Source organism: Natrix helvetica, assembly GCF_964273705.1.
Source record: "Natrix helvetica genome assembly, chromosome: 9".
NCBI lineage: Eukaryota > Metazoa > Chordata > Lepidosauria > Squamata > Natricidae > Natrix > Natrix helvetica.
Window position 1 is genome coordinate 6,141,686 of NC_138560.1, and position 25,466 is coordinate 6,167,151.

At 43.1% G+C, this 25,466-nt stretch overlaps 3 protein-coding genes across 3 annotated transcripts; all 3 read right to left on the reverse strand.

Moving 5' to 3' along the window:
* Window positions 1-3,200: 3,200 nt before the first annotated feature.
* Window positions 3,201-8,493, reverse strand: LOC309396501 (phospholipase A2 inhibitor gamma subunit B-like; the record flags this gene model as incomplete). The annotated part of the gene is made up of 5 exons (XM_081961661.1): window positions 3,201-3,403; window positions 4,005-4,133; window positions 6,168-6,320; window positions 7,432-7,551; window positions 8,445-8,493. 5 exons carry the CDS (start codon window positions 8,491-8,493, stop codon window positions 3,201-3,203), a joined length of 654 nt encoding a protein of 217 aa, XP_081817787.1.
* Window positions 8,494-12,711: 4,218 nt separating this feature from the next.
* LOC309397009 (interferon-gamma-inducible GTPase 10-like) lies at window positions 12,712-16,601 on the reverse strand. The gene is made up of 2 exons (XM_081962676.1): window positions 16,538-16,601; window positions 12,712-14,070 (listed from the first exon to the last, which is right to left on the reverse strand). The coding sequence occupies exon 2, from the start codon at window positions 14,042-14,044 to the stop codon at window positions 12,872-12,874; it is 1,173 nt and encodes a 390-aa protein (XP_081818802.1). The 5' UTR covers window positions 14,045-14,070; window positions 16,538-16,601; the 3' UTR covers window positions 12,712-12,871.
* A 1,743-nt stretch (window positions 16,602-18,344) lies between these two features.
* On the reverse strand, window positions 18,345-24,720 carry LOC309396853 (interferon-inducible GTPase 5-like). The gene is made up of 2 exons (XM_081962347.1): window positions 24,592-24,720; window positions 18,345-20,050 (listed from the first exon to the last, which is right to left on the reverse strand). The coding sequence occupies exon 2, from the start codon at window positions 20,021-20,023 to the stop codon at window positions 18,788-18,790; it is 1,236 nt and encodes a 411-aa protein (XP_081818473.1). The 5' UTR covers window positions 20,024-20,050; window positions 24,592-24,720; the 3' UTR covers window positions 18,345-18,787.
* Between the last annotated feature and the right edge of the window lie 746 nt (window positions 24,721-25,466).

Here is a 25,466-nt window from a genome sequence, read left to right on the forward strand (position 1 = left end):
ATTCTGGGAGTTGAAGTCCACAAGTCTTAAAGTTCCCAAGTTTGGACACCCCTGGCTCTAGGCAAATTGCCAAGCATAGTAGCTTCTTGTTACTTAGTGTAAAAAGTGGATTCTGCTTGCTGTAACTTAAAATGGATATTCTCAGCATCCTAATGAGGCATAATAATGCTAACCTCTAACAAATCTCTGAGTTATATGCCAGGAGGTTTGCGTGATACGAAATAATGTTTCTAACTCTGTGACGTCAGTGCAAGCTGAGTAAGACTATAAGAAGTCTGACAAAAAGGTGGGGTTTTTTTGTATGCGCCTGCTTTTCTCTCTGCCTGCTGTTAAGGTGGGAGACCTAAAAGAGTTGCCCAGTTTTGCTTTGTAGCTAGAAATAAAAGCAGATTATCAGTAGCGTCGTGTTCGGAGTTCCATCGGATTTATCAGATTCTGAGCTGCATTCAAAAACCTTACAATTATTTTATCCCACCTTTATTTATATATATATAAAAAATTCAAGGTGGTGAACATACATTATGCTCCTTCCTGCTCCTATTTTTCCCACAACACCCCTGTGAGGTGGATTGGGGGGTAGGGAGGGAGGGAGGGAGAGAGACAGAGACAGAGAGAGACAAAGGGAGGGAGGAAAGGAGAGAGACAGAGACAGAGAGAAACAGAGGGAGGGAGGAAAGGAGAGAGTGAGAGACAGAGACAGAGACAGAGAGAGACAGAGGGAGGGAGGAAAGGAGAGAGACAGAGACAGAGACAGAGAGAGACAGAGGGAGGGAGGAAAGGAGAGAGAGACAGAGACAGAGACAGAGAGAGACAGAGGGAGGGAGGAAAGGAGAGAGAGAGACAGAGACAGAGAGAGACAGAGGGAGGGAGGAAAGGAGAGAGAGACAGACAGAGACAGAGAGAGACAGAGGGAGGAAGGAAAGGAGAGAGAGACAGAGACAGAGACAGAGAGAGACAGAGGGAGGGAGGAAAGGAGAGAGAGAGACAGAGACAGAGAGAGACAGAGGGAGGGTGGAAAGGAGAGAGAGAGACAGAGACAGAGAGAGACAGAGGGAGGGAGGAAAGGAGAGAGACAGAGACAGAGACAGAGAGAGACAGAGGGAGGGAGGAAAGGAGAGAGAGAGACAGAGACAGAGAGAGACAGAGGGAGGGAGGAAAGGAGAGAGAGACAGACAGAGACAGAGAGAGACAGAGGGAGGGAGGAAAGGAGAGAGAGAGACAGAGAGAGAGAGAGAGACAGAGGGAGGGAGGGAGGGAGGGAGGGAGGGAGGGAGACAGGAGGACAGGGGGACAAGGAGAGGGGGAGGGGAAAGGGAAAGGCTGGCCCGAAGATAACCAGTTTTAAGGCTTAGGTGGGTCAAATTCACTCCAGGAGTTCGAATGGGTGAAAGGAATTGAAGCTTTTTCTGGGCCCTATTGAAAACCATGCTCTAGATCCACAGTCTGGATGATTTTATACCTCACCAAAATAGTTCTCGATTGGGAAAGACAGGAGAAGTTCTTGTAATGGGTTTCTTTTCCGTATTTCCGGCAGTTCAATGAACCTAAATTAATGGCATCGGTTTAAGCTCCCACTCCCAATAACTGCCACCCTGGATGCTAAGATTCTGTTTTTTTTTTCTTAAAGTGAAATTACATCCATCATCAAGGCTGGGTTCCTCCTGCTAGAACCCAAAGGAAACGATGAGAGGGAAGAGATTTGACTCAATTATTTTTGCAAGAGTAAAAAAAAAATTGTTTACTCTTACAAAAAGTAGTAAGTAGTAACCTCTCCTGTGTTGTATTTCAACATCTTTCTCTCTCTCCCTCTCCCCCCTCTTAAGGTTTATACTCCTCTTTCTCATGTGTTTTTAAAACACCAGTCTGTTGGGGGAGCAGTGTATGAACATCTGGCTTAGGTGTTTCTAACTGCCATCATTGGGAGGAATGGCAGGAACTGAAAAAAAGTTCCCCCATCATCTTCTGGCAATTGAGGGGAGCAAGGAACGTCACCAATACAGGGGGAACAAGGAAAAAGAAAGAGGGAAAAGTTTAAGATCCCCTGTTCACCAAAATTACATCGTTACTCATTTAACTGACACAAACATTACTTTTTATTCAAGAACAATGGAGGAGAAATAAAACAGCATATGTGTTTCATTTTGTATACATTTCACGTTTCAAAGACTTCTCTCGGCTGGTATCCAAGAAGCAGGAAGTTTGCATCTTGCATTTTTTGACTCTTGCAAAAAGTAGCAAGTAGTAACCTCTCTCTCTCTCTCTGTCTCTCTCTCTGTCTCTCTCTGTCTCTCTCCCTCTCTCTCTCTCTCTAAAGTTTTATACTACTCGTTCTCACATGTTATTAAAATCCCAGTACGCTGGGAGAGCAGTGTATGAATATCTGTCTTAAGTGTTTCTAACTGCCATCACTGTGAGGAATACAGGGGGAACAAGGAAAAAGAAAGAGGGAACAGGTTAGGATCGTTACTCATTTAACTGACACAAACATTACTTTTTATTCAAACATAAAACATAAAAAGGAATAGCATATGCATTTGACTTTCTATACATTTCACATTTCAAAGACTTGTCTGGTTGGTATCCAGGAAGCAGGAAGTTTGCATCTTGAACTAATGGAAAAGAGCAGGAGCCAAAGTCAGCTGTTGATAGAGGGGAGGGGGAATCAAAATATTGTCTTCATTGTAGCAGAAGATGCAGATTGGGGTCCAGAAGCTGGTGGCTTCTGCTGCTTCTCAGCCAAAGGCCCTGAATGGAGGACTTAGTTGACTAGGGATAAGAGGTGAAAGTGACTCAGTAGGACATCTAGATGGGTTACTGTGACAATCGGACCTTCAACCTTGAAATGAAAGCTTGAGTTTCTACCACCCTATTGAGATGCCAGGAAGACTGTACAACAGAGACACACGATCTAAAGATTTGATATGCTGGGGAGGAGATGGAACAAAGGGGAAGGAGGGCCAAAATGAAATATCTCCCATGCCATTTAAAAGATGTGAGCCTTGTGTCAACATTTAGGACAGTCTTGAAGTCCAACTTCATCGATGGAACCGTAAATCAATGCCAGGTCTTGTTTCGATCTCGCAGGTCTCTGACTTGTTCAAATAAAAATCAAAATATCTCCAAATAGCCAAACTGGGGAAAGGAAGCACAGTGCCAAACTTAACTGGCCTCTTGGTGGATAGTCAGAAATGTTTTTTTTTTCAATAGGCACTAAAGAGGAAAAGCTCCATTGACAGAAGAGCCAGGAGGAAAACTTCAGGAGAGGAACAGCTGCTATCATTCTTGGGTTTGGAGCAGGTTACATCCGTGATCCCAAATTCGCCAATAAGTGGCTCCTTGTAGGTTTTTAGTATATTACAGGAAGATTCTGTGGTGCAGCCTTTTATGGGTCTCTTCCTCTCATCTAGAAAAGAAAATCAAAAGTCAGTCCGTTAGATAAATGGGGCACAAATGCCATCTGACTATTTTGCATTTTTAATCTAAATGTTTGCATTCAAAATCATTTACCCGTGGTAGCCAACTTGGAGGTGGAAAAATGCAGGAAGGGAAGAGAGGAAAAAGAGGAAGGAAGGAAGGAAGGAAGGAAGGAAGGAAGGAAGGAAGGAAGGAGGGAGGGAGGGAGGGAGGGAGGGAGGGAGGGGGAGGGAAGAAGGAAGAAGACGAAGAGGGGAGGGAGAGAGCAAGGAACGAAGGAAGGAGGGAAGGAAGGAATAGGAGAGGAGGAGGAGGAGGAAGGTTGGGAGGGAAGGAGGAAGAGGAGGAGGCAGGGAGGGAGGGAGGAAAGAAGGCATTTACATTTTAAAAAGATGTGTCATTGTCCATTTTTCTAATAATTAACATCAACACATCAAATTTTAGGAGACCCAATGGTTCATCATTAAAAAATAAGCTTCCATAATGAGCACCATGTTTTACTTATTTCTGAGCTCTGGTCCTTCTCAGTCTCTGTGGTTAAGACCAAGAATAACTTCAGAGCAGAGGGAAAGGGTTTCTATCAGAATTACCTTTAACAAAACCTTCAAAACAATGTGTTTCAGATCCAGTACAATCCATTGCCTTCACTGAACAGAAACCTGTGTCTAAACAGCAGACTGGGCAGCGTTTCCCATTGTTCGTGGTGTTTACTGGAGGCACTGCAAAGCGAAACAGAGGTCAGAAGTTTTATAGAGTTCACACAAACAGCTACACCATTCAGAGACCACATATGAGTTAATGAATGTTAATTAAATTAACAACCTGGTCAAATCATGTTTGGGACCGGGAATGAAATCCCAAGATTTATAGGATTGACTTTTGGGAAGTCAAAACTTATCCACGGAGATGGCAATCACAAAGCATCTATACATTTCTTTTAAAAAAAAAAAAAGACTGGCAAACTCATCCAGGAACACCAGCTGCCAGTCAGAAGGCATGATGAAAAGGGTTGAATTTCCCAACCGACAGACAGATTTAACACTAATTTCAATGGGGATAATGTGAGAATCTTAAACCAGGCCAAGTCCAGAAATGCCAGGGGATTTCTAGAAGCCTGGCACTCTGACAAATTAGCCATCGACAGACACATAGACATAAACAACATCTATATCAGTGGTGGGTTACAGCCGGTACACCCCGGTACGGGCGTACCAGTGCCTGGTGGGAGCAGCACATACCGTTCCGGTACGGTGCTGCGGAAGGCCTACATGCCCACCTGCTCTCCTTACAGGTATTTGACCCTACCAGGCCGTTTGTGCATGTGCATGCAATGTATGGTGCCTGAGCGATGCTCTGTCGAGCAGCTGGAGCATCGCATGGTGGTGGACGCCCAGCCCCGTCACAGCATACTGGTTGCAACGGATCTGGAACCCCCCACTAATCTACCTACAGTGCAAAAGAGACCATCAACCAGCCCAAAAGAGAACAGAAAGACTTCAGCACCTCTCCACTAATCATCAGGAACCAAATCAGCATAGATTGACTCCAAGGTTAACTTCAGACCAACTCTCAAGTAAACCATATCCCAATCAAGAAACTACCAAATAGCCATCAGTAAGCAGCCGAACCAAAGGATCTCTAACACCACTCCTACCCACAGAGAAAGGCAAGTCAGCAGAATATAAACTGACAACAAATAGCACTCCTTCCTAGCCCTGATGATGTTACCTAGTTGGATCATAAAACCTCTGCAAGAAAACAAGCGAGCACCAAGGACTCTTCAGAAAATACTTCCCAATGATTAGTTCCATCCAAGTCTTAACCAGGCCCAACTCTGCTTAGCTTCAGACCCAAATGAGTTTACCCAGGCGTTGTCTCCCATTGAAGGCAAGCTATTAATCGAACAGGCATATTCAACACCATAGACACTTATCCTTAACCATGATGGGACCATGATGATAAAAATGTGCCAGTCGACAGGAAGTTCTTCAGCTGGACAGACATGGGGAGTGTGGGCTCTCAAGAGTCTCACATGAACCTTGTCTGACAAACCAACTCTGTAGGTCCTTTTTTGGATCAGAACCGCTCTGGAGGAGGGGCGAAGAGGGCAGCGTCTCATCAGACCCAGAGGGAGGCAACAGGTCCTTCGCAGGTCAGAGATTTGCCCTATGAATTGGAGTCAGGGTGGCAGCTTGCAACATGGCTGATAAGATGTTGGCTTCCAGTCAAAGCAAATGAACAGGTGTGTGTGGAAGAGATAAAAGACCGGTAAGAAAATTTATCTAACCCACAGCTATAAATCAAACCTGGAAAATGCAAAGAAATCTTGAGAACATAAATAATGTTGAAGGTCAGATCAGGATTTTTTTTCAAAAAGAAAGAAAGAAAGAAAGAAAGAAAGAAAGAAAGAAAGAAAGAAAGAAAGAAAGAAAGAAAGAAAGAAAGAAAGAAAAGGAAAATAAAGGGTTGAAACACCAGCCCCCCTAAAAGCCAGTTGAAGGGACTGGTGGCCGACAGGCGACAACACATAACAACTGCAGTGATTCCCTTGACTGCTGTGGCAAGAGAGGTCATAAAATGGGGCAACCTCAACCGAATAACCATCTCACTTAGCAACCGAAACGTTGGGCTCCATTGTGGTCATAAGTCGAGGACTGCCTGTAATCATGGCCAAGAATTTTTTTCAGCCTTGTATTCCAGATCCACCTCCCACTCTCTTGAGAGCACAGCCAGAGTTGCTGAAGTTGACCTACTTTTTGTAGAGGGAGGGGTGCAGCCGTCAGTTTCGCAGCAATCGTACTGTCTCCTTATGTAAGATCCTTTGTTGTAGGAGAGCTCTATAAACTGAGTCTTGCAGCGGTCACTAGTTGCGCAAGCCAGGATTACCTTAGTTTGTGTTTCATTAACTGCAAAAGTAGAAAGAGGATGCATTGAGATGAATATCCTCCCAGCGAGGCCGATCAGACCAAGAAAAAGACTCTCAGGGAAGACTTCTTCTTCTTGTGCCATATCCATCATTGGACGTTGGCGATCATATTGCCAATCCTATTTTTATCAACAGCCGCACGAAAAAGGGCGGCTGCGTTTTGCCCAAACCAGTCCCTTATATTTTGAAGCCGTGATGTTCTTCTTCTGCCTGGACCTCGTTTGCGTTCAATCTTTCCCTGGGGGATTAAGTGAAGTTTCCCATGTTTTTCCGGGTGTCGCATCGCATGTTCACAAATATTCTGCCTTTCGCTTTTGGATGGTTTGGATGATTTCCCTTGGCTTTCCCAGCCCCAATCAGCTGGGACTTGGGAGGCAGAGAATAGATGGGGGCGGGGCGAGCCAGAGGTGGCATTTACCAGTTCTCCAAACTACTCAAAATTTCCACTACCGGTTCTCCAGAACTGGGCAGAACCAGCTAAATACCACTGCTGCCCATAACATCCCTGTAAGGTGGATTGATCTGAGAGAGAGACTGGACTAATTATCCTGTCAACTTTCAGGTACTAGAATTCACCATCTCCTGGTGATTGCCCCAAAGGCACCTTGCCAGCTTTCACGGCTAAGACAGGAGTAGTACTTCACAGTCTCCTGATGACTGGCCCAAAATCAACCAGTCAGCTTTCATGGCTAAGGCAGGACTAGAACTCACAATCTCCCAGTGATTGGCCCATCATCATCTATCCAGTTTTCATAGCTGAGGCAGGACTAGAATTTACAATCTCCTGGTGACTGGCCCAAAGTCATCCAGCCAGCTTTCATAGCTAAGGCAGAACTAGAACTCACAGTCTCCTGGTTTCCAGCCTGATGCCTTAACCACTACACCAATCGGGCTGTTCAATCTTAATTAACATCTTCAATATTTGATCTTAAATCTGAGCAATGGTTGATTGTAAGAGCCCCATGAACAGAAACAGAGCTAAAATGGCCATTCACGTTTTCTGGATATCTACCTTTGGTCAACCCAATTCAATGAGAATGTTTCTGATCATCTCCATGGCCTCTGTCAAGTTAACAGCAGTCCTCACCCACCTTTGACGACTTCGGTCAGGTTTCTCAGGCAGGTATTTTCACCTGAGTTACAGTCCTGTAATGGGCTTGTGCAGTTTGAATCACCCTCCTTTTCACAGGTTATACACTGGAAGGTTGCACCTGGGAGAGAAAAACACAGGGTAGATCAGGGGTGTCAAACTCGATTTCATTGAGGGTGGCATCAAGGTTGGGCTTAACATCATGGGGCTGGGGTGGGCGTGGCTGGAGTGGGCATGGCGAGCTCAACATCACTGGTGTCGGGGTGAACACCTGTGATGGCCAAGTGGTAAGGCAGGACTTCCCTCAGACTCTCCCTCCCTCTCATTATAACCTTCCTTCCTTCCTTTTCTTCTTTGCCCTTCCCTCTTCCTTCCCCTTTCTTCTTCCTTCCCCTCTTTCCTTCCTTGCTCTCTTCCCATCTTCCCTTCTATTTCTCTGTCTTTCCTCTTTCCTTTTCTCCTTTCCTGTCCCTTCTTGGATGCTCAAATGCAACAGGGGAAACATTTCTCCTTTTGTTTTGTTTGGCTTTTAGTTTGTTTTGCTAGCCCTCGGCCAGAGAAAATGGAGCTCAAGGAGGCTGTGCATGGGTCTCCCCCACCCCAAGCTCTATTTTTTGCTGGAGATGGATGCAGGAGGCCGTCGCGACCGAAAATAGAGCTGGGAACTACCGTGTGACCCTCCCAAGCTCCATTTTCGCTGTCAGAGGTACCACAGGCCAGTTGTTTGCTGTTTCCAAGACAGCCCCACAGGCCAGATCTAAGCACCCCATGGGCCACATCCAGCCTGTAGCCCTTAACATTGACACCCTTGGCTTAGACTGTGAACCAGAGAAGATCCACTGAAGGCCACAAACTTGCTAACCGAAATGGCACCAGATAGAGATTTATCTGCTTATTCTACCCACGCTGATTCCAATTTAATAAATGACAATGCGTTTTGTAAATGCAAGTAGGAAAGGAAAGCGGAAAAAATATATCGGGAATGGAGAACGGTGTGACTAACTGACTTCGTACCTGTTCTCAAAAGCACAGAGAAGAGGAAATATCCCAGAAGAATTTGCATGATGAAACAGGTGACTTGGGCAAATATTTTTCTCTCACTATCCCGAAGAACCTGAAAATATTATTTTTAAAAGGATTAGGACTCCTGCCACAAGGTATCAGACCTTTTCTTGCCAAGGGATGGGACAGGGGTCGGCAACCTGAAATACTCAAAGAGCCACAAAGGTCCTAACCAGAAGCTCCCCGTTCAATTCTGGAGCCGACTGGAAGTCCGGTTCCCACACCATAGAGTCTTTTTCCTCTACCTGTTCCAACTGGAAGCCCTCTCAATTGTGGAGCCAACTGGCAATAGGGAGCCACAGCAGAGGGATGAAAGAGCCACATGTGGCTCCAGAGATTGCTAACCCCTGGGATGGGTTAAATGGCCTCATTAAAAGCTATCAATTTGCTTGGTGTCTATGGAGTTTCTCAACCATCCAAGTCAAGATTGTCCCAAAAGTGTTTTTTTCCAAAAGGCAACTGGACTTTCTTGGTTTACTTCCTTTCAAAACCCTTTTCTTCTCATCCAAGAAGCTTCTTCAATGCTAAGCAATTGGTGGGGAACTGATGGACTTGCAAAGGCTGTAAATTCTTCCATTCCCCACCAGTTGGTTAGAATTGGGGAGAAAAAAACTTCTTGGATGGGAAGCTAAACATTTTCCAATGAAGAAACCGAGAGAGTCCAGTGGCCTTTTGGAAAAAGCACTGTTGGTTGTTGCGTCTTATAGAAGTTAAGTTACCTGGAATTTTGGGACCTCCCACACTTGGTGAAAATCTTTTTGTGCAGCCCAAAAATTTCTAATCCCCCCTTTTCTTATGTGTGTGGTAGAGAGTGAGGCATTTCAAACACATTCTACATACAGGATATCTTTGACTCCTTGAGTGCTGGGCTGCTTGAGGATTTCCTTTGCCTAGTTGAAGAAAGCTGCATCCACAGAAACAAGGGTCCACAGCACTGGATGGGCAGGGGTCCCCAATCTCCAGGCCACGGACCACTACCAGGCTGTGAGCTGTTCAGAACTGGGCTGTGGAAGCCGCACACACATGTCCATGTTCCCACCACTTGCATGAAACCCTACTTTCTCCCCCTCCTTGCCGGCCCGCAACGCCGAAAAGATTGAAGCAACTTTGCTCTACCGTAAATGTTTGCCAGCAACTATTCTCACTTTAGCACTTTCTTAATCAAACCATTCTCTCCAGCTACTCTGCAGTTTAACTGTCACTTAGTTGGCTCAGAGTTCTCCCCTCTCCCATGAGCTGCTGCCTGGGGAATTCTGGGAATTGAAGTCCACATCTCTTTAAGTGGCCAAGGTTGAAACATGTTGGCATTTATTCTTTGGATGGATGGATGGATGGATGGATGGATGGATGGATGGATGGATAGATAGGCAGGCAGGCACAGAAAAGAGATATAGAGACTGAGATAGAAACATAGACACAGATAAATAATAGGTAGAGGAGATAGATAGATAGATAGATAGATAGATAGATAGATAGATAGATAGATAGATAGATAGATAGATAGATAGATAGATAGATAGATAGATAGATAGAATAGAATAGAATAGAATAGAATATTTATTTCTTAGCCGCACCCCCTCCCGAAGGACTCGGGGCGGCGTACAATAAAACATATAAAATACATATCTGGACAGGACATACATATAACAAAGACGTATATAAGACGTATACAAGACGTATACAAGGAGGAGGTAGGCTGATGAATAGATGTGGTATAGATAGATAGATAGATAGATAGATAGATAGATAGATAGATAGATAGATAGATAGATAGATAGAGACAGACAGACAGACAGACAGACAGACAGGATAAAAAATAGATAGTTGATAGATAATACAGACAGACAAATAGAGAAAGTGGACAGAGAGAGGGAGGGAGGGAGGGAGGGAGGAAGGAAGGAAGGAAGGAAGGAAGGAAGGAAGGAAGGAAGGACAGATTAGATGGTTAGAAGGAGAGGGTGTAAGAGAGGGAAGGAATGAGAGAGTAAGAGAGACAGACTAGATAGAAAGATTAGAGGAAGGGAAGGAGAGAGGGATGGAGAGACAGATTAAACAGAAAGAGACAGACAGACGTCTGGCTGGGAGAGAGAGAGAAGCTTTATAATTTTGTCAGCAAATGGAGCTGGGAGCCACTTGCCTCACCAAAAATAAAAAGTGGAAAGGAAAAGCCATGGTCCCTCCCAGGTGAAGCCTTGGTGTGTTTGGAAGTAAGCCCAGGATTTGCCCAATAGAAAGATGGGCTATTTCCCAGACCGAAAGTGATTCCTACCTGAACCTTCTCCTTCGGTTCCAGAAAACAGAAGCAGAAACGAGAACCATCTTCTTTCTTCAGCCAAGCCGTTCTGGGCCCAACCCGTTAAGGAACTGGGTGGAGTGTGGTTAAGGCAAGGTCTGTTTTCTGCTTGGCCAATTGCCACCATGGGCTGCTGGCTTCTTCCTGCATGCCAGGGAAGATGCCCACCGGGAGCGATGGAATTACAGGAATGGTTCCGATTGTAGGGGCTTAGGACCCAGCCTATTTGCAAGGCTCTCCAAAAGGTCCAATATTTTCTCCTCTTTTTAAACCCGTCTGCTAATGCTCGAAGCACCTGGCGTTTCCCTGCCAAAGTCTATTATTCTCTTTCCTGGAACCTCTTTGTGCGTTTCTCTTTCCGACTTTGTATGAGAAGCCATGCCAGAAAGCTGCTTTTAAGGCTAAACCGAGTTCTCCATCGTACTGCAGGCCGAGGGGAAATTTCCCTAGATTTTAATTGGCCTATGAATAAATGATCAGAGGCTTTTTTTAAGCGAAAGAATTTGTTGTGACCCAGCTCCCCAAACACACAAACCCCTGTAGTTGAAATAATGATTCCTTTATTAAAGAGCTCCAGCAACCGTGGCAAAAAGTTTTTCTCTCACGGCAGGCTAACATGTCTGTCCGGTAGGGAGATGAATAGTTGTCTGCCACATCTATTCATCTCTGCCCCCTGACTTTTATCCCCAGAGTTTCACTAGCAGCGGTGGCTCTTCCTTCCCAAGGACCAGCCCATAGATTTCCACTGCTCTCCTCTCCTCTGCCTTCTGCACATTAGGCACTGGACCCAGCTGTTCCTCCTCTTCCTCATCAGTCACCCCCAGACCTGGGGGCTGTTGACTCTCCATCTGATAGCTGACAGATGGCCCAGGCTCTGTCTCTGTCTCTGTCTCTCTGTGTGTCTCTGTTTCTCTCTCTCTCTCTCTCTCTCTGACAGCTCCATTCCCTCTTCCCCCTTGGCGCTCTCAGTTTGCCTTGATGCTGACCCTGACTCCTATGTCTCCTCCTTCTCTGATTAGGCTGCGGCCAACAGGCCACAACAGAATTACGTTTTGCCAAAGTTATGACTTGTGTCTTTGCCTGCTAGGAGAGACTTTTCTGCAACATGTACCAGTAAGAGCTAGTTCGGTCGGTCGATCATAAACACTCAGAGTCACTTTGGAACAAGATGGATGGCAAATGAATTTTAAAAATAAGCAAACAAACATTCTGTCTCCCTGCTCTGACTTCCGTTATATTTTACGACTACCAAGCCTATCGACAAGCCATTTGAAGGGTTTTTTTTTTCTCTGCCTATGTGCCAAAATAGTGCACCCGGCAGTGAAACTAGGAAAAATAAACTCTGCCCTGACACACAATACTTTTCCTCTCCTCTGGCAGTTCATCCTTCTACACATCCCTTCCACTCCTGACAAAGGCACCTGGACCCATTTCTCCCACTTCTAACCCAAACCTGCTTTTGTTACGATGTGCCTTCTTCCGTTCTTCAGAGCAATTCATTTCAACTGAATCAAGCCAGAGTTATACAATACAATACAATAGCAGAGTTGAAAGGGACCTTGGAGGTCTTCAAGTCCAACCCCCTGCCTAGTTGTGGGTGACCAGGAAAGAGTTTTTCAGCCTAGGCAACTTGAAGATGTAGACTTCAACTCCCAGAATTCCCCAGTCAGCCTGTGTGGACTTCAACAACCAGCATTCTGGCTGAGTAATTCTGGGAGTTCTTCATTATAATAATAACGAATACAATATCCCAAGCAGTATTCATTGAGTATTTTAATGATATTTTTAAAACAATTTGGGAATTTTTGAGCTTAAGAGCAAAACCACCATTTTATTTATAATTGTTAAAATAGAAAGAAAAAAGAGGACAAAGAAAGAAAGACAAAGAAAGAAAGAGGAAAAGAATGGGCAGGTCTTCTTTTCAGTTGGAGAATAATTAAAACAAGCAGGAAAATAGGTGATTGGAGAAAAGGTTTCTAATTAGACATTGAAATATATTATTATTTGCTTCCCCCTTTTCTCATTTGGAAGAAATGCTCTTCTTCAAAGGGGGCTGGATGGCTCCTTGGATCTTTCACTGGGACTTTCACCACTTAAGAAACTTTGCTCGAACGTTTCGGGCATCCTCCACTGCATTGTCAAGAAATTTGTTCAGGAAATAATATGTAAAAGCAAATGAACTCACTCCACCAAACACTATCCCCAGATATTTCGCAGATGATGGCAATACCCAGAGAGCAGACTTTACCAGGAGAGAAAGTACCAGCTGTGCATTGACTGTACTGACTAATGGCCTTTTCTGGATCCCCGATTTCAGCTCTTCACACTCTTTTCCCGTCTGAAGGGCCAGGAAACGGAGGGAGCTCTGGTCTAAGGCAAACACCTTCCAGAAACATTTCAGTGCAACTATCAGGATTCCAAGATCACTAGCTAGAGAGAGACCCACAACAGGAACTGCTCCACAAATGCAAGATACCATCGCAAACTTCTTTATATACGATTTCATTTTAATCTTTCTGTCCATCAAATTATTTTCTGAGAAAACCTGCCCAGCCAGGGTTAAAATGTGTTTCTTGTAATCAGGAAGTTCGGCGGCCATTGTCTCTCGCAGGAGAGGGAATTCATACATGTGTGCATGCAGGTTGGATACCAGAAAGACTCTCGCGGGGAGCTCAGCTGACTCTTTCAAATTATCTTCACAATAATTCCTGATGGTCTCCAGGGTTTTCTCCATGTTGAAATTCCTTTTCCTCTTTTCACTTTCGATACTGATGTCCATTTTGCTACGTACATAGTAAAACTTCTTCCTCATTCTTTGTATTTCCTTTGCCAGGAAAGCATCGTTTTCAGTAAAGCGGTCGGTGACAATCATGATAAAGACATCATATCTTTCAAACTGGACCTTCTTGAAATATTCAGCGGCCTTTGAATTACGCTCTCTGATCTCTGGTAACTCCCATAATGTTGCATTGGGAAAAGAAGGGTGGGGATATGCCTTTGGCAATTTGGTTTCCTCTACTCTCCCGACCTTGGCTGCTTCATCATCATCATCATCATTTATGCCCCGGAAGGCATTAATGAAGGAGGATTTACCAGCACCTGCCTTTCCAACAACTGCAATATTGAGTGGCAGGTTTTGCATTTCATTTAGATATCCTTGGTATTCAGCTGCCTCTTCAGGGATTTTGCCTCGATTCAAATCACTCTTTAAATCTTCAAATTCTCTCCTTACATCAACTTTTGGAAATATATTGCCCATAGTTGCTTTTATCCTGCGCAGGTTATCTGGAAATGAAGAGAGAGATTGTGATTCTCCACTATTGTGTCATAACTCTCTGCACATTCCCTATAGTCCCTAATAAGATCATTTTCTGAGTTCATTCTGTCCATAGGTGATAATTAAACCTAAAAGTAACATGGAGGAGACGACTTCCGGTCCTTGAAGGCAACAGACATGTTGTTTGCCGTTCGTCTCCCCGGCTGGCTCCGTAAGGAGCACAGGGGGCCCTGAAGGGGTTTCGCTGCTGAAGGGCAGCTTGCTGAAGCCCCCGAAAGGCGGCAGCCGGCGGGGGTGCTTTTCAGCCCATGCCTAGGAGCCGGGGAGCAGAGGGGGGGGGCGAGGGACAGCACTGTGCTGCCCGCCTCTTTGCTGAATGGACCTGGAGGAGGAAATGTAATTGGAGAAGTGCGGCAGGATCCTGGTGTTGGGGGGACTCATCCTGAACTCTCTGATCGATCAAAGGGAAAGCAGCAGACTCCTGTAAGTTTTGTGCTCATCCTATTTGAATGGAGATTAGAGGGGGGTGTTTCTTTTCTTTAACCCCCCCCCCTCGGAATAAGCGGCATTTGAACGATCTCCCTTAAAAGAGAGACAACAAAGGCTGAGCTGTCACCTGAGCTAGCCAATAGTGAAAGATCTTTATCACGATTGCCAGGAATGACTGTGGAGCCTTTCTTCTTTAAAAACCTGGATAGTGATTTCTGTTTTCTCTCTCCCGGTGGAAAGAGGAGCTAAGATGGCGCCCACCCTTCTTTGTTTGTCTAATTATAAATGAAGCTGCCCTTCGAAACCACCTTCAGCCTCATTATTCTCTCTGAAGGAAACTGAGACCTTCTCCCTGAAATGTGGCTCTACTGAACTTTGCCTATTAGATATCCTACATTTGGTTTGCCTTGGTGCCTTGGAACTGTGAACTGTGAATGGCCACTTTTGGCATTGTTTTGTATTTTGGGGTCCGGCACAGCTGCGCAATCCTCAGACACCATTTTCTTGGAAAAAGATTGACATCTCTGAACTTCAAACAAATGGGGCCAAAGAAACCACCGATGGGCCCCTCCATCTGCCTCCTCAAGTCCCAGTATGCAACAGACAAAGATTACATCATTGTTACAGCGGGAGGGGACTGGAGAGGGATCAAAAGAACTATCTGTTACTCAAATGTTTCAAGAACTGATGAGGGGACAGAATGACTTGAAAAAAAAAATGACAGAGCCCAGAGAAGAACTCAGAGATGTTAAGCACCATATTGCAGAGAATAAACAAAAAAAATTGGTGTTAGAGGAGGAAGCAGCTGGACTGGGGAAAGAAATTAAAACAATCTGGAAGGGAAATGTAGACTTGGAAAACTTTTTGGCAAAAACAGAATTTGAAAGAATGTCCTTTTTTCTTAGATTCCAGAACCTACCAGAGACAGAAAATGAAGACCTTAAAGATATCATGAGTACAATATTAGCAGACTATATTTAGAGAGACAAAAATCAGTTGTGGTGGGATATGGATCTAGTCTATAGGATAAATTCAGCATATGCTAGAAGTCATAATGTTCCAAGGAAGGTACATGTTAAATTTCTCAGGAAGACCACAAGGGATGAAGTACTTGGGACCCAAAGGGAGAGACCATTGATATATAAAGACAAAGAAATCATCATTCTTAAGTAGATTCCAAAAAAGGTAAGAGAGAGAAGGAGGAAGTATACCTCCTTATCAAAGAAATTATATAATAAAGGAATCTGGTTTAGATGGTTATTGCCAGAAGGAATGTTGATCTTCTGGGAGGGAAACAGGATTAGAATCAATACAGTACAGGAGGCTGAAGCCTTCATCAAAAAGAATTCTCCCCTCCTAGAGGACAAACATAGCGAAGGTGGGGGGAGGGACAGGATGGTGCAGGATAAGAAGGAGGGGGGCTGAAGGCTCCTCTGGGGACAGGGAGGAAGAAGCAATATCGAAAAGGCTCAGATCACAAAAATAAAAGTATTTGAAATAAATAGCAATTGGTGATACTCTAGAAAGTGACAAAGGAAAAATGAATGAACACATGGTTAACATTATAGAATAAGATCTTGTTTTCTGCTTATCTTTTGTATTTGTTTTTAAGATTGTAAAAACCGTGAGTGCTGGATGGGTTACTAACACCAGTGTGGGAGCTGCCAAAAATTTTTGTATATCCACCTACCTTTCCCCATATATGTGTAAAAACCAATAAAACTGTTTGGCAAAAAAAAGAAAGGTAACATGGAGGGGTATATTTGTGCCCCATCTCCATATCATTGGCTTTGGCAAGTGCAGGAAATCAGGAGTCCAGGCGGTATAGATAAATATATTGATGTATTGTATGCTAAAGCTCTCTACAAGGATCTGAATCACTACAGGTCAAAGCCGAGTTGGTGGTAGATAAGATTCAACAGAATTCAAGGTGGGCTGGACTTAGATCTATTGTGGGCATGAAGGGACTCGAGACTGATAACTCACTTGACACGCCCCCTCCCTCAGGCTCAGCCTGGTCATCTCCTTCAGGTTTTGTCTGAGGATTACCAGTCTGGATGGGGCAAAAGAGCAACCTTGTGAAATTGCTTCCAGGGCCATTCATGTTGTTGCTTATGACCTCTTAAGCCCTATATGGCATGGGGCTAAGTTACCCACAGAACCATCTTCATCTTGTCCCATCAATCCATCCCACCCAATCAGGCATGTTGTAGACCTGTCAGCTAAAGAATGTCCCAAAGGTTCTTTTCAAAGGGCAACTGGGCTTCCTTGGGTTTCCTGTAAGATGTTCACCTCTCATCCAAGAAGCTTCTTCAGTTCTGACTGAATGGTGAGGAAGGGAAGGATTGATATCCTTTGCAATCATCTGGTTGCTAGCACTCTGAAGTTCTCATTAACCGAGACTCTTTGAGGGCACTTGGAGGTTTATCTGTGCCCCCGGGGTCACCTGAAGCAGGCCAATGGGTGTGGAACCTTCTTGGAACTGCTAAAAGGATTGTGTTGTAGATAAGAGATAGGTGATGTCATATCATTCCTCCTCTGTTGACCAACTTTCCTCTGTATCTAAATTATGGTCTACTGGCAAGAGCTGTTAGGTAACAAACACCCAACCTCCATCTCCCATGAGTTTCCAAAGGCCTGGCTAGCATGTCTGGAGCAGAAACATATCAGCCAAGCTGTAATTGGGTTGATGTACCTAGCCACCTTTCCCTGCTTGATTTGAATAGGAACATTGGCAACTCAAGAGGGAGAATCATGCTTCCTACCCACAAACCCTCCCACCCACCCCTCTGGCACCTGCAATGTCAACAGTCCCACATGAGCTGTGAAAGTGGCAACTTGAGAAGGAGGTCAATCACACCACCCAGCATGGTACACAAATGACTCCTCTGGTTTCCTCCTGCACTGGCAGTAGAAATCTTCCCATTGTACGTTGCAGCTGCTATCCTGGCAAACCCCTTGCACATAACTGGGTCCTTTGATTGGCCACTTTCCAAGTCAGCTGGAAGGATTCTTACAGACCTGGCTGAAGCCCCCCAACAGCAGAATCTTCTCACACCCAGGAGTAAGCTTAGGGATGGATACCTCTCAGGAGAGCACAGAGAGAGTCCTAGTGGCCCAACCTGTAGCCACCTCACTTTTGCATGCATCTGAGTCCCCAGATGCATGCAAATCCACCTCTTGCTTCGTTGGGGGATTGTTTTGGGGTTATTTTGTCAAAAAATAACTCAGCTGAGAGATGAAAACTGGGGAGGGGGGATGACAGGCTGGACTTTCACCCATCTGTGTGCCACACCCTTCATTATGCATGGCCAATTTTGGGCTGGGAGTGGTCAGTTGGTCAGGCCAGAAAACAGGTTTGGCAAGAATGCTGGAAACTCAGCTTGGTTTAGTTACTGAATCTTGGAAGCCTGTTGGAAGCTTCCCTCCCTTCCTCTTGCACCTAGGACAGTGGAAGTGAAATGAATTTCTCTGCTGCTTCAATAATCCCTCCCCTGCCCCATACCCAACCTGTGACTCCCATTAAAGCATCCCTGAGAAATGTAATCCCATTCACAAGAACCTTTGGGATTCCAGCTTATTTCCTCCCTGCCTGAAGAGAGCTCTTCCTGTTCTCAGCCAAGGGACATTCAAACACTTTTGTCTCAGTTCCACAAAGTATTTGTTCTTCAGTTTGTAAATGACTTGAAATGTGTTACAGTGGATAAATTGCAGTTTAGTCCAGTGGCTTTTAGCAGCTTCTCTAGCGTTCCCCCTTCAATTTCATTAATCAAAGCCTGCATTCAAAGCTTTATTTAAAATTCTTTTTATTTAAGGAAGAGATGTAACTCCAAAAACAATTTGTGCATAGACAGATAATTAATTAATGAGACATCTTGAGCAGAGCATACTGTTTTTTTCCATGATATTGTTCAAAAACTGCTGTGCAATATGCAGCTTCAAATTCTCATCAAAATCTCTATTATTTTGGCATTTAGAATTGTTACAAATAGAACAGAAAAGACAGAAAAAAAAGAAAAAGCAACCACTCTCAAGTAATATAGATCAATGATTAATTTCTGAGTTCCCATGGAGATACCTGCAGATAGGGGTACTCCTTTGCCCTCTGGATGATCAAGAAAACATTCCAATCAAAGAATTCTTAAACACAAGAAAACAAGTTTTCCTAAAAGGGCATTGAAACATTATTATTTTCTTCCACCAGTTTCGTTTGGATGAAATGCTGGGCTGTTTCCTTCAGAGGAGGTTTTGGGAAGTATCTTTAAACTTTCTCTGGGATTCTGGTTGCTGAAGAAGTTTTGCTCTAACATTTCGGGCGTCTTCCACAGCATCATCAAGAAAGCTGTTCAGAAAATAATATGTGACGATGTATGAACTCGCACCACCAAACACAGACCCAATAAGAGGTATTATATCAAGAACCATTTCCACCATCGATACGGCGACCCAGAGAGATGACTTCATCAAGAGAGAAAATATCAATTCTGCATTGATTGCATTGGCTAAGGGGGTTTTCTTGATAGCTGATCTCAGTTCTTTAAATTCTTTTCCCGTCTGAAGTGCCAGAAAGCGGAGGGACCGGTCATCTAAGCCAAACACCCTGCAGAAACGTCTCAGAACATCTATCAAAATTCCAACATCACAAGCCATAGAGAGACCCGGGACAGGCACCGCTCCACAAGCACAAGATATCAACGCTACCTTCTTTATATAGGATTTCATTACCTCTTTTTTCCTCATCAATTCATTTTCTGAGAAAATCTGCACAGCCAGTGTTAAAATATCCTTCTTGTGGTCAGGAAGTTCAGCGGCTATTCTCCCTTGCAGGAGAGGGAAATCATACATGTGTACCTCACGGTTGGATACCAGAAACACACTTGAGGAAACCCCAACTGCCTTTTCCAAACTACCTTCACAATATTTCCTCATAGATGCTAAGGTGTCTTCCATATTGAAATTCTTTTTCATCTTTTCATTGCTGATAGTGACATCAATTCTGCTACACACATAGTAAAACTTCTTCTTCATTCTTTGGATTTCCTTTGCCAGCATAGCATTGTTTTCAGTAAAACGATCAGAAATAACCATAATAAAGACATCATATCTTTCAAATTGGACGTCCTTCAGATATTTTGCTGCCTTAACGTTATAGGTTCCGATACCTGGGAGGTCCCATATTTTTATATTAGGAAATAAAGGGTGAGGATAGGCCTTTAGCTCCCTGGTTTCTTTCCCTGGCCCGACCTCGGCTGCCTCATTATCATCATCATTTACACCTCGGAAGGCATTGACAAAAGAGGACTTCCCAACACCGGCCTCTCCAGTAACTGCGATATTGAGGGACAGATTCATCATTTCATTTAATTGTTTTTGGTATTCTGCTGCCACTTTGGGGATATCGCCTTGATTCAAATCGCTCTTTAAACCTTCGAATTCTCTCCTCATATGATCCTTAGTCATTTTATTGCCCATCGTTGCTCTTTGTTCTGTGCAGATTATCTGGAAAGGAAAAGAGACAACGAGGTGTTTCTCAGCTACTTCAGGCACTTTGAACTTTTGGTTGGAGAAGACCCCTGAGAATACCGTGAAAAAAACCCAATGGATCGTAAAAAGAATCAACCCAGAATTCTCAACGAGGCACAAAGGTCCAGGTTGAAATTATCCTACTTTGGAAATATGATGCAAAGACCCAGCTCTCTGCTGCTGGCTCTGATGCTGGGAAAAATGGAAGGGAAGATGAGAAGAAGACAGCCAGCAGCCAAAGAGGGAATTAAATTACGGTGAAGAATTAAATAGAATAAATTGCTATGAAGAATTTCATAGATCTCTGCTTGTCTTTCATGTCTACGCACCTTTAGTTACCAAATCTTGGAAGCCTGGTGGTGATTTCAATCCCTCCCTCCCTCTTGCACCCAAGACAGTTAAGGAAGAATCAGTTCAAGTTTCTTTCTAATGTTCTCTTCCTTTCTGAAGTACTCTGGAGTACTTTCAGACCTGCAAGATTACTGTATGTTAATGTAACCTTATTGTAAAGTAGCATAAGTCATTTGATCATGTTTCCTAGCTGGTTTAAATCCTAAAAGTCCTAAATTTAACCACTGCGCCCTGGTGTCACAGTGGTTAAAGTGCAGTATTGCAGGAAAATTCTGCCCACAGCCTAGAGTTGGATCCTGACTGGATTCAAGGTTAACTCATCCTTCCATCCTTCCAAGATCAGTAAAATGAGGACCTTGTCAGGGTTCCAACTAACATACCCATAGCAAACAAAACTCCGAGGCAGGTAAATTCCTCAAAGAATAGGTTTATTGGATATGGCATATTGGCACAGGCTGGTGAAAACTGACTGACTCTGAATATTCCCATGGTTTTCACCTAAATAAAAGTATGCCCCTTTCTAACATAAATATACTTGATAGATGATTAATGGGACTATAAGTGGTGACGTATAAACATAAATAGCTGGTAAATTCTTTTATATTGTAAAAATAATCAGAATGAGATAAGTGATTACATAAAGTATATTGTTATTAAATGTTATTACATCATATGTTCAATTACAGTTAATATTTCTCTCCTTTCAGCAAACCTAATTCCCTTGCAACGGAATTAGGTTTGCTGAAAGGAGAGAAATATTAACTGTAATTGAACATATGATGTAAAATGAAAGTGAGGTATTTAGTCATATTAGATGGAAAATTTGTGACTGTATACGTATGTAACTGAAAATATAGATGCACAAAGGCTTCTAACCAAACAACATGCTGTATGTAATGGATGAGAATTTTTTGTTGTTGTTTTTTATGTGTGTGTGTATATATATATATATATATATATATATATATATATATATATATATATATATATATATATATATATATATATATATATATATATATATATATATATATATATATATATATATATATATATATATATATATATATATATATATATATATATATATATATATATATATATATATATATATATATATATATATATATATATATATATATATATATATATATATATATATATATATATATATATATATACCTATTTCCCTGGCTCAACTGATAAGGAAGAGAACCCGTGGCTTAGTGGCTAAGACTCCTGCCTAAGATATATACAGCCCAGGTTCGAATCCCAGTAAGGGTATGGCTAGCTGATGAGAGCTCGAAATAGATCTATACTAGTCTCCCTTTATTTATTTATCAGTACAAATACAACATATTTATATTTATATTTATATTTATCAGCATAAATAAAACACAAATATAAAAACGCAACATTAAAAATAAAAATATGAGTTTCTGGATGGTCCTCTATGATGAGCAGAATGACAGAAAGAGGAAGTAGTGAGCTCCCTCCGTATGTATGTATGTATGTATGTATGTATGTATGTATGTATGTATGTATGTATGTGTGTTACAACCCCTGGTATGCCCAAATTTGGGAGGAAGCTCACAACTCCCTCTTTCTGTCCTTCGGCTCATCACAGAAAACCATCCAGGCAGAAAACCATATTTTTATTTTTAATATTGCCTTTTTATATTTGTGTTGTATTTTGTGCTGATAAATAAATAAAGGGAGTAATAAATAAATATATATATAGTAATAAATAAATATATATATAGTAATAAATAAATATATATATAGTATGCCCCTTTCTCAAAACAACCAGTCACAAGGTCCAATCAGGTTACTGTCCAGTTGCTAGGTGACTCTTGTCCCTTCCTTTTCAGCAGCTGCAGGAATATCCTTGGTTTTAAAGATAAAGTGATTTGTTTTGACTACAACACCCCAACTATCTCTACTCTCCCCCCCCCCCCCACTATCCCTCTTCTGCAATATGTCAGCACTGAAGTCCCAAAATGGGTTGACACACCACGATTGTTGTGGTCGCTTTGCAAATAATGCTTCTACATTGTAAACCTCTAAGAGATATAAACTACTATAAATCTCCATGGGGAGATACATAAGCCTAAATGCTCTTACTTTCGCTGGAGCTGAAATCAGTCTTGCAAATCTGGAAGTACTTCACTTCTCACTCCCCTTTTTGTCAAAGAACTAGAGAGGGTTCCTTTAGTGCCTCTTGCTCCGTTTACATTCCTACTACTGGCTTCGTTGCCTTTTATCCGTCTGTTCTTTCTATTGTGTGTTAAGGTCAAGTTGTAATTGTATACTATGACAACTGGTGCCTTTCATAACTGCAACGCCAATATGCCTGGATGAATGTCCAAAGCAGGGGGGGAGGGTATGAAAAGTCAGTCAATAGAGGGGGAAGCTTTCCAGATGTTTTCCTCCCTAGCCAGAAAAAGCCAACACTAACACCCCCTTGACACCACTCGAAATCCCTGATCCTCCTCTTCTTTTTTGATACATTTTATTTATTTATTTATTTATTTATTTATTTATTTATTTATTTATTTATTTATTTATTTATTTATTTTTCAAGATTTATAGACCTCCCCCTCTCCCCGAAGGGACTCGGGGCGGTGTACAGGCGTCTCATTAAAAACAAATACAAAAAGTAAATACCCTATACCCTTAAAAGCAAATCCTTTCCTTTCTCATCAATAAAATATCTGCCTGGCACAAATGTAACAAAATCTATATATTAACTGCACTCAACTCCAGCCCAAAATCCAGTGTAAACCCAAAGAAGATGCCATCAAATGTGAGGGAGAAAAGGCTGCTGCTTCTCCGGCTGCTTCCCCCAAACCATCCTCAAAAAATATTTGGGCTCAGAAATGAACTGGGGCCTTTCATCATTGCAATCCCAATTCTGCCAGGATCAAGGTCCAAAGTGTGGGGGGAGGGAGAGATGAAAAGCCAATCAGGAGAGGGAGAAGCTTTCCAGATGTTCTCCTCCCCAGTTAGACAAAGTCAACTCCACCTCTTGACATTACTCTAAATCCCTGGTAATGTGGGCTAGTTATTAACTACAAGTAGCCCTTGACTTACAACCTCAGTTGAGCCCAGAATTTATGTTGCTAAGTGAGACATTTGTGAAGTGAGTTTTGCCCCGGTTTCCAACTTTCCTTGCGGCAGTTGTTAAGTGAATCACTCCAGTTGATAAGTGAGTAAGTAACCTGGTTGTTAAGTGGCTCTGGCTTCCCTATTCACTTGGCTTGTTGGCAGGTTGCCAAAGGGGATCATATGACCTTGGGACGCACCAACGGTCATAAGTACGAACCAGTTGCCAAGCATTTGAATTTTGATCACATGATCATGGGGAAACTTCAAAGCTTGTGTGAAAAATGCTCGTAAATCACTTGTTTCAGTGTCGTTGTAACTTTGAACGGTCACTAGAATAGGATAAACAAGTTGGAAGGGACCTTGGAGGTCTTCTAGTCCAACCCCCTGCTTAGGTAGGAAACCCTACACCACTTCAGACAAATGGTTATCCAACATCTTCTTTAAAACTTCCAGTGTTGGAGCATTCACAACTTCTGGAGGCAAGCTGTTCCACTGATTAATGGTTCTAACTGTCAGAAAATTTCTCCTTAGTTCTAGGTTGCTTCTCCCCTTGATTAGTTTCCACCCATTGCTGCTTGTCCTGCCTTCAGGTGCTTTGGAGAATAGCTTGACTCCCTCTTCTTTGTGGCAGCCCCTGAGATATTGGGACACTGCTATCATGTGACCCCTAGTCCTTCTTTTCATTAAATGAGCTGTTGTAAGTCTAGGACTACCTGTACACCAAAAACAATATAAACCCAAAGGAGGCATCATTAAATGAGAGGGAGAAAACTCTGCTGTACCTCCGGCTGATTCCCCAGAGCCACCCATAAAAAAAAACCTTGGGGTTTAGAAACAAGGGGTGAAGGGTGCATGCATTCCCTAAACCTTGAACGGTTTTCAGCCGTTCGCAGATTCCTAGGCAAAATGCAGACATTCTTTAGCAGAAAGGAGATTATACTGAAAGCTCCATTATAGGAAGATAAGCAGAAGTTGAGAAGAAAATAGAATGTGAAAAGCAAGAGTACAGAATCTACAACAGTTATACCTAGAGAGGGGAAAGCTATACAAATGCTTACTTGCTTTTATCAAACGAGTAATTCTCAAAGTTCTCTACACCGTCTGCAGTGGATCCCTTTTCAAAAATAGCCAGACCCCTTGGGTCAGAAGGATTGCATCTCTCTTATATACCCTTCGGTTCCCAATGCACTGTTTCGTCAAATAATAAATGTTCCTCCCATTTTGCATGGCTGAAATTCTGCCCATCAAATCCGAGCTTCTTACAGCGCCCAGCATGAAAAGCAGCTGATTTCCAGGAAAAAGAAACTACCTTTGGACGGCCATCAGTTTCGTTCTTTGCAAAACTTTGGCAGACACCGTAAAACAAACAAGTGTTTTTTTCAAACTTGGCAACTTTTCAGGTGGGTGGACTTCCACACCAGAAGTGTGTTGCTCTCGGTTTGGCCCGGATCAGGCAAACTGGTAGTCGTGGTGGCGGGAGACTCTGCCCAGCCACCCGGATGCTTCTGCGCATTTGGGAGCGCGCCCGAACCACTAGTAAAAAAATTGGCAATCTATCACTGCATAGGTGGGTTGCTCTTGGTTTGGCCCGGATCGGGCAAACCGGTAGTAGCGGTGGCGGGAGGCTCTGCCCACTTGCCCGGATGCTTCTGTGCATGCAGGAGTGCGCCCGAACCGGTAGTAAAAAAATTGCCAACCCACCACTGCACTACTGGTCCGCACGTAGAATTCCCCAGCCAAGGAGTTTGGTGCATATAAATACTTGTTTTTTCTATCAGGAGCCATTCTCAGATGGGTCAAGGCAAGCTGTAGTTGTCCTCTGCCCCAAACCTCAAGACTTATCAGAGAGGACTGGATCCCATTAATATGCAATCTTTTAAGTCAGCAGTTCTTCGTATTCTCTGATTATAGGATCGTTACTGCCTATTGTTGC

Excerpts from the sequence above, each read along its gene's own strand:
- LOC309397009 (XM_081962676.1), bottom strand. The coding sequence starts at position 14,044 with ATGGGCAATATATTTCCAAAAGTTGATGTAAGGAGAGAATTTGAAGAT.
- LOC309396853 (XM_081962347.1), bottom strand. The coding sequence starts at position 20,023 with ATGGGCAATAAAATGACTAAGGATCATATGAGGAGAGAATTCGAAGGT.